A 25,283-nucleotide genomic window follows, 5' to 3' on the forward strand; every position below is an offset into this window, starting at 1 on the left:
GCGGACATCACCGCGCGCGCGCGATCGTATTGGTTGCCCCTGTTTGTAGACCAATCACATCTGAAATTCCGGATGATGATGAACCCATCCAGACGTGCATTTCGTCAAGATTATACGTGCACACGCACACCTTGATGATGTTTGTGCTTATTTCTTCTTATTTTTTTTTCCATCCTCTGATCGGGCGGTTCATTTGCATTCGATTGGATTTTTTGAAAATGATTATTCCTCTGGTCGACTCTGTGATTTGTTTTCATTTTTTCCCCCTTTTTTGATCAGTCCGAATGATTACGAGAAGCGTAGCTGCCAAAGGGCGACCTTGCCGTAGAGGAATCTTATACTACACTTAAACGCTGGGAATTGCCAAGCCCATTTGTTTGGCTGGCATACGATAGTAGTTGCCAAACCCAGCATAAAGTTGCCAAGAATTCACAATGTAGTGACGAGCCCCTTCCAATCGAAAACGGACAAAGTCGCAGACAAAAGTTGTTATATTCCCTTTGAGCTTTTTGTCAGGTTTGGCCTGGCTAATTTATTCATCCGCTGCTCTTTTCGTCGCTCTGCACACACACAATAAATAAAGGAATATCGTCACTTCCATATGTGTCCCACTTTACAGCAATTCATTGAATGAGTGTCATTGTATGTGTACATACAAACACCCTCCGTTATAATAAATGAATAAATGATTTATGAAATTCGTCGAAGAAGCGGGCGAGCGCCACACAGCGCCAGACTGAAAATGTGTAGACAAATCATAATTCAGATAACACGTCTGTATACCGTTAAGGCCTTTTCTTTTGGACGGAGGGGGGAAAAAATATGTAGGGGAGATAAAGAAAAAAAAAAGATGACTTGACGGAGTAGAGTATAGAAACGGATTCAATTACTTAAATACAACTTGGCGTGGAAGGAAACAACAACAACACTATACAGCACCGGAGGAAATAACTGGCGAGAAAAAGAACATTAATATTACAAGAGAGAAAAATAAAAATAAAAAAAGAGTCTTTTATGATTTCCAAGCGACGGAGGAGACTCATGTGGCTTCATTTATTAAAGGGCAGCAGATGTCTATCAACATCTCGTCCCAACACTATTCTTCTCCAGCAGCTACTTTAACTTCTTCTCCTTTCTTTTGTTGTGTGTTGTATAGTATATATATGCATACAGCAATCCAGCATATTCATGTTTATATTTTCCTCTTCTGCCTGGAAAATCTAGTCCAAATACTACAAGGGGGGAAGAAAAATAAGAAAACTGGCTGGTTCAGGTGAAAAAGGGCGACGCGGGAGAGATAAGAGCTCAGCCACACAAGAGAGAGAGAGAGAGAGAGAGGGGTCGAACCTCCCTGCGATTTGGTTCTCATGATGGAGGCCAGCAGAGTCGATGAATGCATCGGCAGAGAAAAATGAGCGAGAGAAAATAAGAGAGAAGGAAGGAAGGAAGGACTAAAGGGGGATTCAAAAACGGTCAAGAAGGCGCCTGGCCTGGCTGGCAGACGTCTCGGCGCGGAGACGTTTCGCTCTTATATACATTGTCCAGCCAGCCAGCAGGGCCACGACAACAGCACACAAGTCAAAATATCGGAGAGACTGCGACTCCACAACGCTCTTAAGAGATATTGGCTTCTCCTTTCGTCTTCGTCTTCTTCTTCTACTTCTACTTTTAGGATATAGTATACTGAGTGAGTGACAAATATTGACACGATCTTGTGTCACACAGTGCTGACTCTCTCTCTCCACTTCTCCACCACTACTATACTACTACTCCTATAGCCAGAATAGTCGAAGGCTCTGTATCTAAAGAGCCTTTGTCGTCCGTCTCTCTGCTGTCCGGCCCCACAATTTATCTTTAGCTGTTTTTTTTCGTTTTCTTCTTCTTCTTCTTCTTCTTCTTTTTTGGCTGCTGCTCTCCTTGTTGTTGTATACTTCTTCTTCTCCTGGACCTGTCCGATAGTGAGGCAACCGCTGTCGGTTTTGTCCACTTCTCTCCCGCTTTCTCCGACGACAAAACAGTCCATCCATCCATCCATCCGTCCCATCACCGGCTCTATCCCGCTATAAGTTTTCGCCCTTCCATATTATCATCTTGGCCGTGCCACGAGCAGCTCTGAGAGAGAGAGACTGCGCTTTGTTATCTAGCTGATGGGAAATCAGAAACGGACGAATATACGTATAAGAATGGGAATCGCTGGATGGGGGGGGGGGGGGAACTTTTTCGATTTCAGTTGATGTAGAATAATACCGAAAGTGATGGACACTCACACACACGGGAAGGAGAAGCCGAAAAGAAACGGGATCCTCGCAGGCTATGCGTTGTTGTTGTTCACCATCGGCTGCAGTTCCCAGATTGTAGACGACACGACTCTTTTAGAAGTAAGTTGAAGTACAAATCGATCCATCAGATGCCAAATGATGCCACCATATATAATATGCTTTCAGTCACCTTTCTTCGTCAATCTTTCATACGCTCTCTCTTTTTCTTGTCCCTTTTTTGTTGGGTTGCTGCTGTTGTTCCTTTTTTTATTTTGATTTTACATTTATTTTGATTTTCCCAGTCGCCGGTGTATGTACGTATACGTGTCGATCCATCATTCGGGCTCTGAGGGGAGAGAGAAAGAAAGAGACTAGACACACACATCATATGGTAACCTATCCCAATTCAGCTCGATCAAATATTATTATTCTCTTTGCCGGGGCTACAAATAGGCCGACCGAATGATACCAAGTCAGACAAAACGCTGGGAGTATATTCAAATGGATATAATACAGCCAGACGTATTATATATGTTACGTTTTGTGATGTGCCGACTCTGCCATTAGCTATATTACAACTCATCCCATCTGGAATAGTGTATATAGATGATAGAGGGTCAAATATAATTCATAACTCTGAGTGGATTTGTCTTCTCTCGGGCCAACTCAGTCACGTTCGTGTTAACCGCAATGACTAATACTTTCTAGTAATCTTTGTTTTTTGTTTTTTTAATTTAGTGTCGATTTTTTTTGAATATTCCACTTTGGAGAGCGAGAGAGAGAGAGGCCACCAGTGGAATGCCACTTGTATAAATTGGCGAAATTGCCAAAAAAAAACAAAAAGAAAGATTAACGTTTGTTTGTTTGTTTGTTTGTTTGTTTTATTGTTTTGGCCTGGAATGCCAATCCTGACATGTCCCCCGGTGCCCATTACGTCGATCAATATGGAACGGAGAATGTGAATAAGAGAAAGTCTCTTTTTTTTCGGTTATCATGGCGAATATTTCGTCCTTGTGAGATGTTTTGTGTGCCATCTGCGAATGTCCTCCAGTTGAGTCTTTTATGTATTGTTTGGCCATAGTCTGATGTATTATACATAGCCCATTCCCTCTGCGGCTTGTAACTTATAACGTCTTATTAAAGAGCCAGAAACGGGGCGTTTGCACACACGTCTCTTCTTTCTGCCCGTGGCGTCTTTAGCTGCTGGTGGTAGCTTGTCTTTGGTTCGATTTATATGCCCACAATCCCTCCCGTTCTCTCTCTTTATTTGACTCTTTATACGTAGTCTGCATAGTCTGCTCTGTGTGGATATAGACGTGTTAGCGCCCCCATCGATTGTGATGGCCCTTTTCTTTCTTTCTTCCCCTTTTTCTTTTCTTTCACGAGACGGCCAGAGGGGAAGACGGGAAGACGGGAAGAGTCATGAAATAAACAAGTCGTTGCGTTACGTGGTGTAAAATATCTATGCGCCCAGACGTCGTTTGTTTGTTCCAGTCGATGCCGAGCCATAAGCTCCTTCTTCCCCTCTAACCCGATAGACCACGGCCGGGAAAGCCGCGGAAAAGACCGTGGAGGCAAAGAAAAACGAACAAGATGGAGAGAGCGGCCCCATGGATAAATGGCTATAGAGAATCGACTGCTCGTTTCCTGGGTATACAGTCAGGCCGTCCAGCTCACGACCCAAAACAAGCTTTTTTTTTCTTCTTCTTTTTTGTTCTGTACGGTGGTGTTTGTATTTATAAATACACGCACCTTAACTCACGTAAAAAAGATCCCCCCTTCCTAGGCAAAGGAGAAAAAAACAAGTATCAATATTTATACGTTCCCGTCAATTCACGTTGGCCGGGTCTTTTCTTTCCTTTTTTTCACCCGCCCAAAAGGGGGTTGGAAATATTTCCGTGTCGGTCCGGAGATTTTTACTTTTTTTTTCTTTTTTTTCTTTTTCTTTTTCACGACCCGCCAACAATAATATTGAGAAGGACGGAGGAATCAAATAAAAAGTTTTTCTACGGCTCGCGGGAGGGTTGGTTTTTCTTCTTCTTCTTTTCTGTACAACAGGAAGAAGAAGAAGAAGAAGAAGAAGAAAAGATGCGTGTCCGCGCTCGCCTCTTTTGTGTGCGCATTGAACATTTCAATGGCCTTTTTCTTGGTTGCTGCTGTCTGTCTGTCTGCCAGGCGCTGCAATAAGTGTTGCTCGTTGAGACCGGAGTCCTTGTGTAATTTACGATCCAAAAGGCTGAAGAACTTCTCTTCTTCTTCTTCTTCTTCTTCTTCTTTCTCCGTGTTTCCGAGTAACACAAGTTGATGTTGCGGGCCTCTCGTCAAACAGACACAAACGTGAGTCTTTACCAGAACTTGACTTATTCTTCTTCTTCTTCTTCTTCTTCTCCCTCCGACACCGGAGACGCGTCAATTCCAATAGAGAAGAAGAAGAAGAAGACGAATCTGAGGGGTTTTCTTCAAAGTCGTAAAGTTCTTTTTTTCGTTTCCTTCTTTTTGAGTTAAAATTTGTTTGACAAAAACCCTGTCTTATTTTTCTATAGTTTCTCTCTTCTTCTTCTTCTTCTTTTCTTCCGAATTTTTGTGCTCTGCTGGCCGAGGAGGAGGAGGAACCGGACAGAAGAAAGATAATGGACCACCACGCCGTTTTTCTCCTACAACCATAGAACTGTACAGAGGAGAGCAGCAGGGGTTGGTTGACATGGCCGACTGAGCCTACAAATAATAGTTCCGTCCAGCAGCATATATCTCTCCCATTGAATGGAACCAGCCACAAGAACAAAACAAGGGTGCTGATGCTCTTTTAAAAACATATCCCTTGTGTAACTTGTGGAATCTTTCGCCTTGTTATTGTTGAACCTTACCACACACACCACTTTGTGGGGGGCGGGAGTACCCAAGGGGAAGGGGGGTTCCAAGTCGGACCCGAGGATTAAAACAACTATTCATTCCTCAACTGTTGGATATAAAAAGAAATAAAGCTTGTTTTTTCATTTTCTTTTCGATTGTTTCTCTTCTTGGTCTCATCTAGGCACCTGGATTGAATTTTCTACTATTTATTCCTATTCAACCTTCGCTTGAAAACGCAAACAAGAGAAAGAATAAGGCGAAACAAAACAGACACGTAGTGTCGAGTCATCAAAACTCATGTCCATATTTCTACACAAGTTATTTATTTTTTTTTGTCAAAATTTGAATTTTTCCTGTTTTGACTTTTTTTTTTCTTTTCTTTTCTGGTGAAATTGTTCCCAAAAAACTCTGCTGGTCGCTACCATAAAAGAAATGTAAAGCGTGTAGAGATATAAATATCCGCACACACAGGCGGCTGTATAAGGCATTATACTGCCCACGGATTTTGTCACCCGACTCACACAGCTCATTTCAAGTGGACCAGCAGTCGCGGGAATGAAGGAGGAGGACCCCCTCACTTTCCATTCCGGCATCTTCCCCTCACAAGAGAGAGAAATTCTCAAATGAAAACACTTGACCGGACTTTGACTTTCTTGTTCTCCGTTGGCTGCTGGGAAATTTGATACGATCAGCAAAAGTCTGTCATAAAAACGAAGGGTGGGAGTTATACTAGTGCACAAGTGCCGGACAACTGCTGGCGCATATACAGTAACACACGTCTACAGATATAGACCGTTGTACTGTTGTAGTATAGAAACTGGCTTGCATTATATAGCCCCATAGCCATCGCTCTCTCCGCTGTGTCCTGTCAACTTTGTTGGTGTTGCAGGCGCTACGGCATTTCATTTCATTTCATTCTTTCCCTCCGCCATATCTATTCATATCAAGCAGGACGGGCCAGCACAGCCGGCCACTTGTTGGTGCGCCGCTCGTTTTTCCCCCTTTTTATTAGAATCAACGCGCGCTGGATGCGCATCTGGATGCAGTTGCTGCTGCTCCATAGCTCGGAACGAAATGGATGAGAGAATAGAATTTAGAATTAACCGCATCCATTCCAATTAGATGTTCTCTCTCTACCCCTCCCCTTCTCACTGCTGCCGGCCCTGTAGTACTCTTGTATTCTGCTCTTTCACTTCTTCAAGTGCCGGGCGGAATAACAAAAAGATAGTATACAGCTATATATACCGGATGGGAAAAAAAAACTCACACATGGAACTGATTTGTAATTTTCTTTCTTTCCCGCCAAAAGAAAACCAACAAGAAATACACACATGGCTATTCTTTTATTATATTCTTGGCGCTCTCCTCCACTTTGAAAAGAGAAAATTGAAAAATGGTCAGGGGGGGGGGAAAGACGAAATCACCAACTGGTTAATACATAAGCGCTTGATTGCCTGGCAGAGGCCCGAAATCAAAACGGGAAATGAGCACGGCGCGCGCATTATTCTGAGCCCAGATGATGTGATGGAAGGGACTTAGACAAACACACAGTCGGGACTTATTCAATTCCAAACACGCCGTTCGAAAGATTCGAAATGTTATTTGATTTTTCTAGACGCCGAAACCCAATCCACCAATGGCACTCAAAATCTTGTAGCTAGTCGGATTATATAAGAAAATGAATTTACGGGGTTCTTTTCTCCCTTTATCTTTAAGAAAATATTTAGAAGGGGAGGTTAAGGTTTTTAAGGATTGTATAATGCACATATTATTATATCTAGACGTATATATACCTGGTTACAATCTTGCCGTGGCTGCGTGTTGTTGTTGATGTTGTTGGTTAAAAGCCGAAAGCAGTGGGACAAAACTGACGGATGCCCAAACATTTTTATCCCGGGATTTTTCTCTTCCCCCCTTCCTCCCTCTCCCTCTCTCTCTTTCTCTCTCGCTCTTACCTCTATCTCTCTCCGTTCAACCGAAAAAAACCCGTTAAAGGAAGAATCAAAAGTTACTCAACTCTGTAGTCCGGAGAGAGAGAGAATGTTGTGTAGAAGGTAACACGGTATTTTCCACTTTTTCATCGTCTTCTTTTCGTTTTTAACCCAACCAACCACCCTCCTCATATTATTATTACGTGTATATATACCTCCACTCTATAGCCACTAGACGTATATTTCTAACGAAGGGGAAGAAATAGTTGCGTTGATGGCTATACGGCCACGAAGAAGAAGAAGAAGAAGATGGGTTCACAATCGGAATGGATGGCTCAAGGCGATCTTTTTTTTTAAAAAAAAATATAAGAAATGTTTTTTAGATATTTATTTTTCCTTTCTCCCCGTCGATCGAAAAATGAAAAAGAGAAGAAATTAAAGCTGGTGCTGAAGAAGAGACACGAAAAGGGCGGCCCTCCTTATCTCTTCTCCACGGGTCTATAGCTGGACGAGAGGGGGAATAGGGCCGCCCAGTTTTGTGGGGGGGTTTAAGGCTGCTGCTGCAATCTCTCTCTCTCTCTCTAGATTCCCTCTAAAAAACAACCAGAGAGCCGAGAGCTTTTTTTCTTTTTTCTTTTTCGAATCGCACCCGCCTTCTCCTCCTATTGGAGCTGTGGGTCTATAGACCCCCTCTAGCCGTTGAACGTTGAGACGAGAGAGGGAGCTGGGCGCGCGTGCATATGCCCAGCATACCAACATAGGAGCATTTACACAGCACTATCCACTACACTACACTACACCAAAGGGCAAGGCAAAGAGAGAGGAACTTTAACGTCCTTCAGTTGTATCGTTCGCTTCGCCCGGGGTCGGACGTCACCCAATTCAACTCCTCGCGCCCAGAACTTTGATCCAAGTCGTCTAGCGGACCTGTTTTTGAATTGTTCTTCTCAACTGAAAATTTCGCCGCTTGCGCATTGACTGATTATTGACAGTTGTGGGTTTATTTCATCGCCGGATTACCTTGTGTATTATTAGCGACTCCATTTCTCTTTCGTCGGCTGTAACAAATTGAATCTATCTACAACTTATCCAGCTGCATAGTGCCACAACTATCATTTGTGATTTTTATTGACCACCGCATCATCGTCGACGAGAGATTTCCAGGTCAGTTTTATTTTTATTTTTCTACGGATTTTTCGCTTGCACATTTGTTTTATTCCACTCGCGGATGTTTACGCACGGCGGACGGTTTGTTTGTTGTTTGTTCCGCCAACGAGGTTATTCGTTATAGGTGATGAATAGACGACGTCGAGATTCTTTGTTGATTCAATGTTAGAGAGCTGACGGAGACGGGCGCCGTTTTTATGATTTTTGGCTAAAAGCCGCGCGGCGCGCGTCGATTCTTTTTTGTAAAATTCTAAATGATGCGCAACTATTTTTTATTTTTCTTACCGCCTCGGATGTTTATAATGAGCGAAAAGAATGGCGAATATTTTAAAAATAGCCAGCACCACCTTTTTTTTTTCCTTTTTGCCGCTCGTTGCTCAAGTTGATGTCGAGATTACCGCGACATTCGAAATATTCAGTTGAGCTGCCCAAAGAATTTTTTGTTTTTTAGTTTCTGCTTAGTGAAAAATGGTCAGAGAGAACCGTCGCTAATACCAAACGACGAGTGCGGGACACGCAGCAGCAGCCGAGGATTGTTCAGAGATCCTCTTTCTCTTCCTCCTTTGTGGGCGCGGTGTTAAAAAAAAAAACATTTTTGAGACAAGAAACGAATATAATGCAAAATAATGTATAGCGCCCGGGACAACCTCGTCGTCGTTGTTTTTTAATGACGTGTCGAATTAACTGGGAGAGAGAAAGATTTACGAAAAAAGAGGTGAAATAAAAATCTTTCATCGCACATTTTTCAAAATTTTCCTCCCGCATTTATTCGTTGTGACTTTTTGAATTCATTTTATTATTGGGAGGCAAAGGGTTGATGATCCATGACGTTGGCAGCAGCAGCAGCAGCGGAATATCAACGCACCCGGACCGTTAAATTCTCATCGCTGACGCTAATGAAAACGGATGAAATGTCGCGGGTCATTAGTCAAGCCAAAACATATTACACGGCCCTTCTATTTTATTTTTATTTTTTATTTTTTCAAAATAATAATCTGCCGGATATACATTTCGCAGATTTCCAACGACGACGCGGGACATAACGTGTCCTCATCATTTTCACCGAAATTGTTTCGATTCTTTTATTTTTTCCGGCCGTCTAACGTGTCCGTCCCGACGAGCGACGATCGTAAATCGTCTTTCCCATCTGCGTAATGTTTTCCTGTGTGTGTGTGTGTGTGACAAGAATCAGCAAAATACGATCGTCCCGTCCGTCCGTCGTTTTCCCGCGTCCGCAGCTTTCGCTTATTATCTCCCGACGTTTTCTTCTTCTGTTTTCTTTCTTTTTTTCTCCGGCTGATTCCGGCTCTTTTCAGTTCCTCCTTTGAATGACGTCAGAAATAGTTGTCGTTGCTTACAAGAGACACGTCCACTTTTTCATCTAAATCAGAGATGTGGTGGGGGCCGCCGCCCCTCGCCTTTCAAGAGACGAAAACATTTGGAAATGGGGAAGGATTTCAGCGCCTTGTGAATGCCATCACGCACACACGCGTGGACGCCACAATAATGCATAACCCGAGAAAAAGCCCCTTTGCCAGCACACGTTGGGCCCTTATGGTACACATCAAAAGAAACGAATTCTCTTCGGGACACGGGGGGAAAAGGAAGAGCAGGGCCAGCCAGCAGGTGAGGTGAGGTGAGACTGTGAGCCACAGATGAGGAGGTGCAGCCAGAAAAAAAAAACCGTTTTGTTGTTGTCGGAAAAATGGACATAACACGACACCTCCAACCGCGCCTCATTTCCTCCTTTTTAAGCTTTCGTCATCTTCTTCTTCTTCTTCTTCTTCTTCTTATAGAGTCTGTTTTGTGTATATGTATAGACCGGCTGTCTCACTTGAGCCATAACTTGCTAATATTATTACACACACACGCATTTTTCTTCTTCTTCTTCTCAACTCTTCAAAAAGGGAAAACGGGAAAACATAATCAAAGAAACGCTTTTTTTTTGAAGTGTAAACACAATTTTCGTGTTGATTCAAACTTTCTCGCGTGCAGTGTCTTCTCCTTCTTCTTCTTCTTCCTTTTTTCGAATATAAAAGTGTTTAGATCTTGTCCCCCGGGTGGGCGGGAGAGAAAAGAAAAGAAAAACCCCACCGTCCGCGATTTCGTGACCGTGCCGGTCATCAGAGTTCGTTATATTGACGTAAAAAAAAGAAAGAAAGAAAGACACTAAATAACTAAGAGGATTGGAAATTTCCCCATCGACGTCATCGTCAGCGAAAATGAATAAATTGCGAAATTGTTTTTTCTTCTTCTTCTTCTCGAAATTGTTTTGTCGGGAACCTTGACTCTTTTTCACGCGGATTAGTCGCTTTGACACTCCTTTAGCGCTGGCGTCCCTGTTGTTGTTGTTGTTGTTTGCCGAGTTGCTATTTAAATGGAATGACGAGAGAAAAGAAAAGATAAAAAGAAAAGGAAAGAAAAGAAAAGAATAGAACGAACACGTCGTTAAAGTCGCACCGTCGGAGATCGCTCGGCGGGAGTCGAATCTTCCTCCTCCAGTCGCTTTTTTTTCCCCCGAGTTCTTCTACAGTCCCTTTAAAAAAAAGAAAAGCATCGGCCAACCCGGATCGTTCTCTCTAACTCTCAATGAAGTCCAAACGTCGACGACTTAAAAAAAAAAAAACTTTCGTGCGTCCCGAAAGACACAAACACACAAAAAAACCAACCCTTAAAAAAAAAAAAAAAAGTTTTCTTCTGAATATTATCACGGAGAACGAGAGATATTAGAAGAAAGGCCAGTTGTTGTTGTTGGTGGATATATAGGCCGTGTGGGACGATGGTTCAAGAAAACGAAGCGCAACAACACGCGGGGATGAGAATTGTTACGCCAACAATTTTGAATAATGGTGATGTGGCGACCGGCGATGACGATAATGATGATGACGGTCTCTCTCTCTGCTGTATTTACCCCCAGTCTTCTTCTTCTTCTTTTTCTTCTATAAAGCATTACCTTTTGGGTTCGCTAGTAAAAGTGCCCTCCTGGATGGCTTTTCTCTTTTCTTCTTGAGTCGTCAGCTTCTACTCTCCCTGCCTCCCCCTGCTATTCCAACCCTCTTTCTCGTTAAGGGCCTCTGCTTCAATACAAACGTGTATTATACCTGCGTAGAGTCCTCGCTCCTCTACATGTTTGTGGGGTATTAAAGTAGAAACATAATAGATGGTGATCTATTTATTATTACTGGTTTATTTATCTTTTTTTTTTCTTTCGGAGCGAGAGAGAGGGGGTAGATATAATATGGTGGGTAGAAAGACGATGGATGGATCGTAAAGGGAAAAGATGATGGAAGTACAGCTCGTCAGGGGGGGGAGAACTCACCTGACGCCATTTCCCTATTGAAGGCCGCGCCGTTATTCTCCAGAGTAAAAGTCATCGCCAATCACCGGGACGCGAAGGTTCAAATTTGTTTGAGTGGGAAAACAAAAGATTTCGGTCCCCCTCAAAAAAAAAATCTGAGAGTGGCGAGCGCTAAGAAAATTGAAACCAGGACCCAAAAGTCGTCGTCGTACCGTCGTCGTTCGTTCGACGGCCCTTTTCCCTCCTCCAGTCCTCACCTCTCTTGTTCTTTTACCTTGGCCCCCATTTACCATCGATGCGAGTTCTTTGGGTCGTCCAGCAGTCGACCGTCCATACATGGAACATGAGCCCAAGAAAGCTCAGAAAAAAGAAGCAGAGAGGACGACAAACCCGAAAGTCGAAAAGCAAATTCTATAAAAGAAAAAAAAAAAAAAAAAAAAGAAGAAGGAGAGAAAAAAAAATAAAATAAAAATCTCACCCAATATGTATTCCGGAGCACGTGACATTCGTCACTCCCGCGGAGAGAGACCGACACGAAAGTTTTCGAGAAACAAAAGAAAAAAAGAAAGAAAAAGAGCCTTTGCCTTGCGACACAAACTTCTCGTATTTATCTTTTTTAAAAAGAAAAAAACTTAAGATATTCCTTATATAGCTTAGACTTCTTTTTTTGTTGTTAAGGTTTACTTTATCTTGAGTTCTCTGCTCTTTCTTTCTGCTGTATATTTGTGTTGTGTGTGCTGTGTATAGGAGAGAGTCTGTGGTTCTGTTTTCCCCCCGTTGCCATGTTGTCGCGGCCATTGTATGGGGCTGCTGACGACGCCAGCGTGTGCTCGCCGCTGTGCTTCACGGGGGAAAAACAAAATACTACAAGAGTCGCATAGCCACGCATCACAATCCCGATTTAGTGCAACGACCTACTGTATATATGTACACATGTACTACGTAACTACCTCCAGCAGCTTTGCTTAGCACCCACCACCACCAAACGTGGGCACGCGTTATACAATATACATATACAAGACGAGCGGGGCTGTGTGTAGTCACATATAACAGTAGACGCAACAACGAGGGGGGAAAGGCAAGAGCGTGTTCGGGAGTGTCGCTGATTGGAAAGACGTAACTAAATCAGGAATAGACGGCCATTTTTAAAGGGACCTCCTCTGCGAAAACCTCCTTCGCCCACGTGACCCAAGCATACTGTAGCTACCATTGTATTTATATATCCACATAAATACACCCTTCAGGCAGCTAAATGTGACGTAAGTGGAGAAATCAAGCCAAGACAAAAAGAGCCCTAAAACTGCGTGCTGCTGCTGTTGCTGGTCAAGTGTTTTGAAGGGGCCAGAGCAGAGATCACCAAGGGCCACCAACGAAAAAACCCAAAAAAATCGGACCCGGGGTTCATGAGCTCTGGTGTTAGCTGTCATGTTTTCGGTTTGTCTGACAGGGTACACGCGCGCATCTAAAAAACTAATCACATCATCAGCGCATCATCATCATCATCGCCGAGAATATAAACGTGAAATCATTGACTGTGTGCATCAGCCGCTTATTCGGACGTCCAGTTTTGACATGTTGCACAGGAGCCTCCAGCCTCCTCCTTTTGATCATCTGCTGCAGATTAGAGATCTGATTTCATTTGATTAACTTGGCCGGGCGCTATTCGTACACTCACTGCAAAAATTACGCCGTTTATTTATTTATCTTTAATGAAATAAAAAACAAGAATAATAAAAAAAGTAGAAGGAGCGATACAGGCACACACATCTCAATTTCCAAGTTTGGCGCTTGTGGCTACCCGGTTGAGCGTGACTAGCGTCCGCTCGACTGGACTCGGCCCAGCACTATACTACACCGCCGTTCGAGTGTGACTATGTCCATATTTTTGTTTGTTCCACGTTGTTGTTGATTGTCTTGGAAATGATTTTCCAGCATTTTTTCGCTGCCTGCTGCCTGCTTGCTGCTGCTGCTGCTAGGGTTTCTTGTCGACATGCGAAGGTAATTATACGATTCGGTGCGCTGCTATAATCACGGTGTCCGTCGTCTCTGGTTTTTTTGTTTTGTTTTTTTTGGGTAGCCCCGCACTGTTATTGTCTTATCATCGGCCAAAAAGGGCGCGATAGCTTTTTTGATAAGGAGCGGAGAGGGAGAGAGAGAAGGAAAATGGAAACCCGTGAGATAAACACGTTTTGTTTGCCAACCGACGAGGAGCCCGCGCCCGCCACGCAAGGCAAACGGTGGCTCGGCTCCGTGGCAACGAACGAACGTACCTCAACGTTTAAATTGTTTCGTATCGCCTTTTCGACTCGTTTCAATGTTGATGTTTTGTTTTTTTCTTTGGGTGTCTTAAAGTCGTTTAGGACTTTGACCCACATATACGGTTAAATAAGGGATTTGATTTTCATTTTGAATTTTTCATGCTGTCAAATGATTGCGTCATTGCGGGAGTAATGCAAAAAAAAATTAAATAAATAAAACAGCTGATGATTCTCTCAACTTGGCGTGTTTTTATCTCACGTCACGTATACTACATCCGACGAATCCCTTAGTCACAAGAAACTGGAGAATACTATCAAATGTCGTGACGTTTTCTCCAAACTCGTTTGACTTGTCGTCGAGCCTCGCAGCAGCAAAACAGCTGGAAGAAAAATGAAAAATCGGTGAAACAGCAGTTTAGCCTACAGTTTAGCAACTGCCAATCACAGACGTCAAATGTGAAATTCTGGTGATGCGTAAATTAAATTTCCATGTATTTTCCTTTTCAAATTTATTCAATAATTAAAGCATCACAATTTCACAAATTCGAATCTTCACTTTGTTTCTAAGCCTGCTGCTGATTTGTGATTGGCAGTTGCCACTTCCAAGTTCCAATCCTGCAACTTTACTCATTCCCTCAGTTTCCACCCACCCACGTTGTCAAAGACACTGAATTGAATTTTTAAGTATTTCTGTAGTTGAATCACAAATCACAATCTTGAAATTATAGAGAGAAGATTAAAGCATTTTATTTTTTTAAAAATATTTTTTGCATTCATCTTCGAAAAGCTATTTTTATTATTAGAATTGTTTTAAAATACGCAACACAGCTTAGGTTGATTCAGTTAAGACACACACTGTCAGTGACTCAGTGTCAGTTCTATCCGTCGATAGATGAGATTGTGTTTTTGTGTTGTTCGTTTTGGCGCTTTTTTTATTCTCACCTGGTAATGGATAATGGATATTTTTGACTGATTTCCAGTAAGTTCTCCACTTTCAGCAGTCTCCATTTAGTAGGTTTTATTGTAGATAAGAATGATCTTGTTCTCTCAAGCTAATTTTATGGCATTTAGTGTAAGTCGTATTTGTCTTTTTCGCGTGCACTTTCCTCTACGAATTATTGGTGAAGTACACAAGTCAAAGTAAATTGCGTATCTGAATAAGTTTTAACTGAAAAATGTATTTCAAAAGAACCAAGAGAGTCCTATTTTATTAGAAACCCACGTGATTAGAATATTTTTATTTAATTTTCTTTCTTTCTCCAACCGATTTCGTCATCGTGATCGTGAAGAAGGGAAAAGAAAAAAGGAGGGGAGGGAGGAGGGGGTTATGGAAGACTGTAAGAGAGGTCGTTTTTCACGCAACCGGCAATTTTTGTTTTCTTATTTTTTCTTTTCCCGAGCGAACCCGAGAGCCCGTTGATATCGATACTCAAACGTTGCTGAACTCTCCAACTCAAAAACTTGAGAACTTTTTTTTCGGGCCAGTTGGAGACCCAAAATGGGGAAGGGCCGCGTGCAAGGATCCAAGGGGAGGAGGAAAAGAGGAAAGGAATCGTCTCCGTTTGCATGGCCGCGTCGAAGGATCGCGCCATTCTTGAAATTGGAATAAATCTCACATGGTTCGTTTGTCGAATCCTATTTCCATCCGAATTGGATGCAGAAAATAAATCCAAACATTTTATTTTAGGTTTCTTTTTGTTTTTGTTGTCCTTTTTTTCAATGATTTAAAAATAAAATGGCGCTTGTACGTCAAGGAATTTCAACGTCACAAGAAGAGACAGAGATGTAACGCGCGTGTCTTTTTTCTTCTTCTTCTTCTTTCTCTTTTGGTCTTTGCTTGTTAAGAGACTTGGCTGGCAGTTCGTTAAACCTGTCACGACATCAGCAGATCGCCCCTAGAGCCTGGCCAGCAATAGCGTTTCCATTGCCAGCCAGCGTTACTTAATGAATAGCCTTTCATCTTATTATAAAAACGGAACGAGGGTCTCGGACCGTTCGCCCTTCGCTCTTGGCTCATTCGATCCGAGGGGCTCGGCACAGGGACCCACAACGCTCGTCCAAATCAAAGTTTCCCATCTGTGAAAGCCGAGGACGACTTCTTCTTTTTTATATTAGAGGAGCCAGCTGAAGGGGAATGAATTAAAACAAAAGGAATGAGAAAATAATCAGAAAAAGAAGCTTCGACTTATTATTATTCGGCCACCGTTTTCTATTCCTTGGCCAGGACTGGGCCAGGACGACGAGGGCAGCGATATCACACCTCACCATCTCGAAAAGAAGCCCCCAAAAAGTGGTGGGATTCTTTCTTTTTTTCCCCCCGCTTGCCCAATGTTTTAATTTTTTGTTTTTCCTCTATTTTTGCTGTTTTCTGTTTTCGCCCAATCAAGATTTTGAAAATGGCGCCATTTGCGCCCCCGTGTTTTCTTTTTTTTTTCGTTTTCTGTCTGCGTCGAACCACGACAATTCGATCCGGCGACCCAGAAGTTGGTTCTTCCTGGGAACGGTTTTAATGTCTAATACGTTTACGATCAGGGCGGATATGAACATGATATCTGACGATGGATTTCCATCAATTGGAGCATCGTCTTTCCCATCCGACTCCGGATACCCCTTCCCAGCAACGCGCAGCTGCGAGATTGATCAAGACACTTGAGAGAATAGCCCGGCTCATTATGTCCAGTTGAAGGAAATCAAACGGGGCTGCACAGGTCTACGATACGGTCTAGATCAGTCGGTGCTATTCACCTCTGCCATCGCACGCGGACGCGTGATGGCGAAATGTCACGTCCTCCATTTTCCATTTCCTGGGCGCCAATAAAAGCTGAGCGGCAATTCAAATCTACGGGCGACGTTGGCTTCACCAGCAATTGGCGGCCCAAGTTCCCGCCACCGGGAGTCAGTCGTTTTTCCCTGGAAATCTTTTCAATCTCCGTGGCGTAATGAAAGTGAAACGGAGAAAACAACAACCAAATCGAAACTGACACGAGCACGCACCTCTCCCTCACAAGAGATAGATCAAACAAATAAATAAATCAAAGTCTGCATAACTCTTTTGTGTGTCTGTGTGTGTGCACTATCAAAGAGGCCCTCGTTATAGTTTTCAGAAAACAAAATAAGATAGAAAAAAAGGGCGATGTCGAATCGAATCAATCAAATGTGTTTTTTCTTTTTCTTTTTGGGCCGGCATGGCGCAAGTCTGAGCTGCGTCCGCCGCAAGGCGCTGGAAGTTGTTCAATTAGATTTTCGGACGACGTGCTCTATACAGTCGGCCGGCCGGTTATTCACTCACGAGCCAGATAGTATTTAGACGTCCAGACAGTTTAAAAAATCGGATCGTATTATTTAGTCCCATATAACCGTAGCAGAGCAACTCTGTATGAAATACCAGCAGCAACTGGTTTAGACGTATATATACATTTCTTTTTTCTTTTCTCCGTTTTGTTGCTGGTTGTTGTTCCATTTAATTGGCATCATCTGCCGCCAGCGTAAACCGCTTTCCTCGCTCATGTCCCCCCCTATAATCGAGCTCGATATAAAACCGTACAACCGTGTTCCAATGTCGAGTTAGTTTAGTTACAGCCGTCCATCTGCCCCTTTTTTTACTCTTTTGAAAATCCAATTCCAGTTTTTTTTCTTTTCTCTTTTGCTTTTATAAATTTTGAAAATTAATTCAAAGATTGAATTGCATTTGATTATTGACAGGACCGGCTCGACCAAAAGGGCTCCCGCTACGGAATTTCCCATGGCCCGCTGAGGAGTGTCCAGCTCATCTCTCGTTGAAACCAACCCCTAGAAAAACCTGTGACGCAATTCCTTGAATTTCTCTGAACAAAAAGTCATGGAGAATCTGATCGTTGTTCAACTGCTACTCGCAGTTTTGACGGCTGTCCTCGGCATCTCTTCTGGTTTTCAACAGCACCACCAAGAGGTCGAGAGTCATCACGGACACCACGGCAAAGAACACGATTTCCGCCAACCCAGCCAGCGCGGTAAGTTCGAATTTATTCCCAAATGTATATTTTAAATCGACACAAAAAAAAAAAGATGGATGTCGGTTGACACCCATAACGCAATTTCGCGCTGCGTGATGGATCTATTAACGGCGTAATGTGAATGCTCCCGGATGACGGATAGAAGCGTGTCCGATACAGCCCCAGCCAACAACTCTATTCGATAGCCATCCCGCCTCCGCATCTGCATACGTTGATTCACCTGTTAAGAGAGACTGTCTGTGTGTATGCACTGCTGTGAGGTGTTGTGATAGACCGTGAAGAGAAACGATGAGGTGTCAGTTTTGTGCTGGTCGAACGGGACCCTCCCTCCCTGACTCTATTCCGTACATATTGCTGGATGGACTCTCTTTTTTCTTCTTTCTTTCTTTCTGGGATTGGGCGTGTGAGATGATCTCGCACACCTGCGCTGGATGACTTTGTGTACATGTTAAGAACTCTAGCTGTCCGACTCTGAACTCCTTTTGATCCATCATCCGACGAGTCAGGAGGGAGTCAGACGAAGTTGAGACACAAATGAAGAATAAGAAAAGAAAAAAAGCCCCCAGACGTTTCCCAGAAATCAGATGGGAGGGAAAAGAGGATGAAGGTAAAAAAAAAAATAAACTGGTCTCTGCTCAGCTCGGCTCTATTTCGACGTGAATGTGTAATACCACTACATTTATGTATAATCAACCTGAGGGACGACGGAGAGAGGAGCAACACTCCCCTGACGGTCAGGGGAGATACAACGCTGAAGTCTTGAGCAGGTTGTGTGTCGAACGATGGGTCCCCCCTCACATCTTCCCATCGTATTTCTCTCTTTTGGGTCTCTCGCGTGTGTTTGTGTGTGCCCAGCAGAGTAGATTATCATCACAGATTGGATATGCCAAAAAGGAGACTTTTATGGGTTATTATAAATCTTTGTATAGCAGTGTAGATGTACGTATACACACAGAGTGGTATTTAGAAGAATGGGAAATATCTCTCTCGAACAAGAAGAAGAAAGAAATCTTTTATATATACTACCCAGCACGGTGTAAATATATATATACGTATATATATAGAAGCCCAAATGGCCGAAATAACTATCCAGCTGATGCTGCTGCTGCAGTGCTGCTGCCTTCGGCATCTTCCTCCTGTGAACCCCTTTATTGGATTGGAGACACTCACATCTCCTGGTCGTTAAATCTTTTTCATCTTCTTCTTTTTTTTCCCAAGTCTTTCATTCATGTCTCTAGACGCGTATAACTGCTCAAACTAGCTTCGCCGAATGATGGTGCGCGCACGGTGTAGTAAGTAGTAGCTCATCCACGGAATTGTAGGGTCCAAGAAAACGGTTGAAAGGCTCCAAGGGAGGAATAAATAAAGTCGAGGATGAGCTGTGGAAATGAGCGGAGCAGCACTGTGGATACCTTCAGATATATGACGGCAGTTAATACTATAATGATGGAATGCGCCGACGTGAAGGGGAGACAAGCACCGCAACCCGGGGACGACAGGTAGAAATGCGCCAAGCGCACGCTCTGCGGTCCGCGTTTCGATAGAAAGAGAAAACCCGCAATATTCTTATTCTCTCATCCCTATATATGATGTATTTAAACACACATAGGAGCGGCAAGCCTGAAGAAGAAGAAGTCAGCCAGCCAGCCAAGTAGAGGGGGTAAATGAGAGAGTCCATCGAACATATAGAGTTCAAATAGCTTTCGTCCCAAAATAGGAGCGCAATATTTGGTTGTTGTTTTTCCCCCTTTTCTCTGATATAATTGGCTCGGTCCGATGCCTTTTTGGGAACTATTGCTCTCTCTCTCTTGACTTCACCTTGGTTCTCTTAGTCCACATCCTACGGACGGCAATTGCACCGAAAAAGCCCTTTCGTCTCCACACACTTTCCTTGATGTAATACACCAAAAGACAGTCGAGCGAAGGAAAGAAAAAAAAGAAAAAGACTATTCAGCGCATTTGCATAACTCGTATGGCGCGCGAGGAGAGAGAGAGAAACGAAAACGAAAGGGACTTTTAACGAAATAAAAGGAGAAATATTACGGGCAGAGAACAGTTTCTTGATGATTTGGGTTTGCTCCGGGGTAAGTAGACTAGGCTACACACAATGCGCATATTTCTATATTTTTTTTCGCTTTCTTCCACCTCTTTTTTTCGTTTCCAATGTCTTATGATTTTTTTTTCTTTCTCTAAGAAATTCCGATTCTTTATGCAATTGTTTATTACATCGCCCCTTGGCTATTATAATATGCTAGACGGAGAAGAGAAACCTGCACGCTGCCACTCCACACCTGTGGTGCTATTTGAAATGTAAACGGAATCTCCTTTTAAATGTACGGGGGGGAAATGATAAAAGTCCAGCGGGGACCCAACGCGGCAGAGTTACCGTAATTGAGCGGCCGCTCTCTGCAGCCACAGCCTCGCACTGTCGACCAGGTGAAATATTAGACAAGACACGGACCAGTGAAAGAGCAAAGGCATCTCTCCTTATACGTCGTCACTGGTAGACGACAGCAAGTCAGCAACCAACCTAGACGGGAAATAGAGAGTGGCCAACGGGACACATGGAATTTATCTAGGATTCTTTTTTCCCCCTGTTATATTGCGCAACGTAAACGTAATAATCGGTTTCGAGTCTATATTTTTATTTAACCCGAAATTTGTTTATAATCATAGACCGCCGTTTTTTTTCCCGATATGGATTTTTATAAGTTCTGAAATTAAATTTTTTTTTGTGGTCTTCCTTTTCAGAAAAGACGGGGAAAAAATATGAGATTTTTAAAAATCCATATCCCCAACGATTTGTTTGATTTTCTCCTTTTAGCTGACCGACTCGGAACGACTGACAGTAGTAGCGATCAAAACTCCTTTTTGAAATCATCCAAGGATTGACCATAAAAGCGTAAACTCGAAAAGAAAAAAATATATATACCCTGGGCCAGTTTACCTGAGGTGCAACTCTGGTGCTATTCTCTATTCCTTTTGATATAAAAAAAAAGGAGCATCTGTATGAGTTCCACGTAGTCCTACGGAGCTAAACTCTAAGATACATAACCCACGCACGACCAGAATGGATCATCATCTTCTTCCCCTCGTCTGCATCGTCCCCCTTGACGTCTGGAGAATGTCTAATGATTTTTTCTTTCTTTTTTTCTTCTTCTTCTTCTTCTTCTTCTTCCTTTAGCCCCTTAAAGAACGACCCGGTTCTAAGAATTTTTTTTTTTTTTTTTTCGAAAAACAAAAAACAAAAAATGGAAAATATTGTTATGCATGAAGTCGACTAGAAACGGAGAGAGCCATTTTCTTATTCAAATTTGATTCTCTCCTCTAGCCCTTCCATCTTCCCACTCCAAACCCCCGTCAACTTCTCTCCCATTTGACTTGAAAAAGTTTAAAGAATATGGGAAAAGTTGTAACACTGTACGTATTCCTCCCTTTCACAACTCAATGACTCTGATTGGGTCAATCAAGTCAATAAAAACAGGGACCCAATCCCATCGGCATTTGTTACCTGCTCCGATTGCGACTTAACAAACGGTACCGTACAAAAGTAGCGAGCTAGAATAGTAAATTGCCAAAAGATATGACGAAAGAGATCAACCTATTTTAGACGCTATAACCGTTAGCCTTTGGTCAAGGTTTTGACAATGTGTTACGTCCTCGACAATGTGTGTCTCTTAACAGATTGTCATCAATTCTACCGAATGTGGCGTGTTTCGAGCATTGCCAAAAACCCAAATTCGAAAGCGAAGGAATCGGAAGAATTGAGCAAACGACGTGGAAACATTTGGCAGGAAAAATGTCCAACGAAATCTGTACATTTAAACGAACACATTGTCGACGGATGGTTGCCTATTACACTACGCAACACATTCCGATTTTGCCATTCGTTCCTTCTCAAACTATTACCTCAGTCATTTTTGTTTTTCGTGTGTTAAAACATTTCGAAAATGTTTGGCAGATTTCAAATAGCGCGCCACTCAACTGCCGTCCGTTTTTCTACTCTTTCGGGGTTAGGTTCATATTTTTTACGTAACTGGCGGACTATCGTCACCTTTCATATTCACAGCAGCCCCGCCGCGGGTCTTTTCGGCTTTTGTATGTATTCCTATTTATTTATTATCTGCTATTCATTCGTTTCTCCTTTTTTTTCTTTAAGAATAAAAAAATAAAAAAATGCTGGAGAGTCTTGGGTGAAAGGCGCCTCGTAACGCTGCACGTTGTTTGCCCCTCGCGCCGTTGGCCAACGCGTTTTAAAATTCCCCTGGCCGGCCCTCGTTCACGGTCCTCTCTCTCTCACACAGACACACACACAGCACAGCTGTTCGCTAATCACGGCACAATAGACCGCGCAATGCGTGAAAAACGGGTTGAACCCGGCCCTGGTTAAAGTTCACGCTCCAAATTCTCTGGCGGTGTCGTCCGCTAGCGGCTGCGTTCATTAGCGGCCCGGCTGCGAGCCGAGTTAATGACAGTCCGCGCCCGGACGGACGCCACAGACCATAGTTTCTTCTCGCTCTTTTTTTTTTTTTTATATATTTTTCCCCTCTCTTTGATATGGGCCAGCGGAGTGACTGACTGACTGCGGTGTGCACCGAAAGAGGCAGACATAGACCAACACACACACACAGAGCTAAAAGCACAAGGTCTTATATGTTTTGTTTGCCTGTCTGTCTCCTTGTTTCCCCCCGTGTCTCTGTGTGTACATAGTTTTACACGCTCAAGATCCCGTTGAGGAATGCTGTGAACTCTTACCTCATCCGAGAGACACAATTGCTGGATTGTGTCTTATTTTTATCAAACGAAATCTATCCACAGAGCGACAGGCAAACGACAAACTTCCCCTTATTAGTCGAACAAAGAAGATATTCCAGATTTTGGCTTTTGTTTCCATTTCTCGTCAGACTCTTTATTTCTAAACAAACTGCCGAGAATGAGAGAGAATCTGTCGGGAGGGAGAAATCGGGACCATTTGACTTGTCACTTTGTTGGTTTTCTTTTTTCTCTCTCTCGTCTCCTCGTGGCTTTCCAGCACGGCGCTTCGTTAACTTGTGGCGGCCACCTGTTTGTTGATTCACCCTTGCACGAATCCGAGTCCGTTTATATTCGTCTATCCTCTTTTTCTTTCAATCTTGGTATCTTTTGATTTTTTAGATTCTCTCATCAAGGCTTCTCCTCTTTGCCCAGTATTATTATATAGAACAGATGATATATAAGTGACTGACAGGCTGCTGCTGCTTGTACAGCTTCCCAACCGACCGGTTTTTTCTTTTCTTTTTATCAACCTACCAACTTGAGTGCGATTCATTTTACGCAAAAAGCCCTTTCGGCTTCTTTACTTTTCTTTGGCATTTGATTAAGTTTTTTTTTTTTTTTTTTTTTGCTTGCTCCCTTCTGATTACATTCACGTGCCGTTAGATTGCGCCAGTCGGGGATAGAATAGAGGATACAATAGGAATCCCGAGAGAACGAACGACTAAAAAGGAGAATCGAAAGCTCTTTTGATCCGAAATGTCGAAATGGGAAAAAGAGTTTTGGACCTGTAACAACAACAACAACAAGTCGCTAGCAGTTATAGGCATTGAGCGAGGGACAAACGTGAGCATTCTTCCGTTTACACGCGTGCCGCATTTTGTGACGACGACTTGTTTTGTTTTGTTTTTTCGTTTTCTTCTTTTTTTTCTCACTTTACATTATTTGATTTTTTTTTTGGGTTTTTACTTAGTCGGTTCGTCTCCATATTTAAATAACCCGTGCGAGCGGGAGGGTTTGTTTCTCTTTTCTTCTTCTTCATTTATTGAACTGTTGGTTCATCCTTCGCTCCTCTTACCGATTCTTCTTCTTCTTGTTGTTCCGAGAAGAAGAAGAATTCCAAATGCCGGGCCATCGGTTCTCAAACAGCTCATGAATACGATTTGCATAATTTGCCTGTCCCGGACGGGCACCACCGCCATCACCAATAGAAATGCAGTGCACACACACACACTCACACACACATACCGACTCGGTTTGGTTATTCAATTCAGGGCCCCTTAGATTCTCGGTCCGTGAAAAACAACAACACAAAAAACACCTGTTGAAACATGTTCCTATTGCATACCGTGGTGGTAGAAGTCGTATGGGTATGACCCCGAAAACCTTGTTTCTTTTTGATTTAAATACGTCGTAATTAAAATATCTGGGAAAATCTCATTCGTAGTGTAGTGGGTTCTATCCCGTCTGCAATCCATCGTCCCATTTCGGGTGGGGCAATAAAAATGAACAGTCCAATTCATTTTTTTGGTTTCTTGGGGGTTTTGTTTCTGGGTCTACCTTTCTTCTGGTTTTCATCTTTATTTATGTGTTGCCGAGATTATTATCGCTGGCTGCAGTTGCCTTTTTTTTTTCTATTTTCGTACACGCTGAGGCGATTACCTAACAATAAAATAATGATGGTTTTTCTTTCTCTCTTTCTGGACGTTGCAGATTTGGAACAGTCGATGGTTTGGTTCAACCACAGCGGAGCCCGCACCTACTCTTCGCTGGTGTTCGACGTGACGCGAGGTCAACTTATCGTGGCCGCCAGGTAAGAAATAGAAACGCTAATCATCGATTCTCCCGGCTCTTTTTCAACAAAAAGAAACATAAAACAGAAAAAAAAAATCAGAGAAGAAAGCTAAAGCTCGTAGTAGAGTATCTCCAAGTGGTCGTCGTGGTTGCATACCTTTAAAAGGGAGTCATCCGCCTCCCGTCTGTACCTCCTCTCCCGACTCCCGCGACCCGTTGGGTCACTTACCCTTATGGGCAAAGGCATTTAGATGTACGCCCGGCACGTCCATGTCATTTCCCTCGTTTGTGTGCGTACAGTTGTACACGTACCAAAAATAAAAGAAAGAAAAAAAAACTTCTTAAAAGGAAAAGCACTCGGGAGGAGAAGGAAAAAAAGGAGAAAGATTCTCTCCACGTCCTGGTTCTCCTTGCTGCCCTGCCTTTAAAGCTAAGGGGCTGGCCATCTTCTGTTCTGTGTGTGTGCCCCATATAAATCGTGGAACATTCCAATCAACAGGCCATTGAAATCAAGTCTGGAGAGGCAGAAGGAATATATAGGATGCCATTGAACGAGGAAAAACTGTGTCGTTCTCCTTTTTTCTTCAAACAGGGACTGGGCGATTCACGATGAATTTGCATGTTACGACGATAGTTACGAGTGGGAAAGAAGCGACGATGGCGATACAACAGCTTGAAAAAAAAGTATAACAATAGCCACTCTCGCCCCAGCGCCCGATTGTGTCTGTGACGCAATGATGAAGTGAAATCATTTAAGAAAAAAAAATTAAAAAAAAAAGACGTAATTTTCTCTCCTCATTGCAACGAAAGTCGAATCACGCGGGATGCGATAGGGGAAACAAAACAATTTGCGGCCAAAAAGAAGAAGAAGAAAATAGAAACGTTTCGCCGTCATTTTCTTAAAGGGGTTCTCTTAACTGTGTGAGCCGTAAAAGGACTAAACTCGTTACGGGGACATTAAGCAGTCCAGCAGGTGTCCTGTT

At 43.0% G+C, this 25,283-nt stretch overlaps 1 protein-coding gene across 2 annotated transcripts in view; it reads left to right on the plus strand.

The window, feature by feature from the left end:
- The first annotated feature begins 7,798 nt into the window (after nt 1-7,798).
- LOC124329294 (semaphorin-5A-like) overlaps nt 7,799-25,283 on the plus strand; it is a 28,273-nt gene continuing 10,788 nt past the window's right edge. Inside the window, exons 1-3 of one of the 2 annotated variants that reach the window (XM_046788309.1) lie at nt 7,799-8,203; nt 17,465-17,751; nt 24,220-24,319. In XM_046788309.1, coding sequence (XP_046644265.1) covers nt 17,601-17,751; nt 24,220-24,319 — 251 coding nt within the window. In that variant the 5' untranslated portion in view covers nt 7,799-8,203; nt 17,465-17,600. Of the gene's footprint in view, nt 8,204-14,635; nt 14,742-17,464; nt 17,752-24,219; nt 24,320-25,283 lie in introns of those variants that run through there. The other variant, XM_046788310.1, reaches the window with a different exon arrangement.

The sequence above is a fragment of the Daphnia pulicaria genome, chromosome 3, assembly GCF_021234035.1.
Source record: "Daphnia pulicaria isolate SC F1-1A chromosome 3, SC_F0-13Bv2, whole genome shotgun sequence".
Lineage (NCBI taxonomy): Eukaryota > Metazoa > Arthropoda > Branchiopoda > Diplostraca > Daphniidae > Daphnia > Daphnia pulicaria.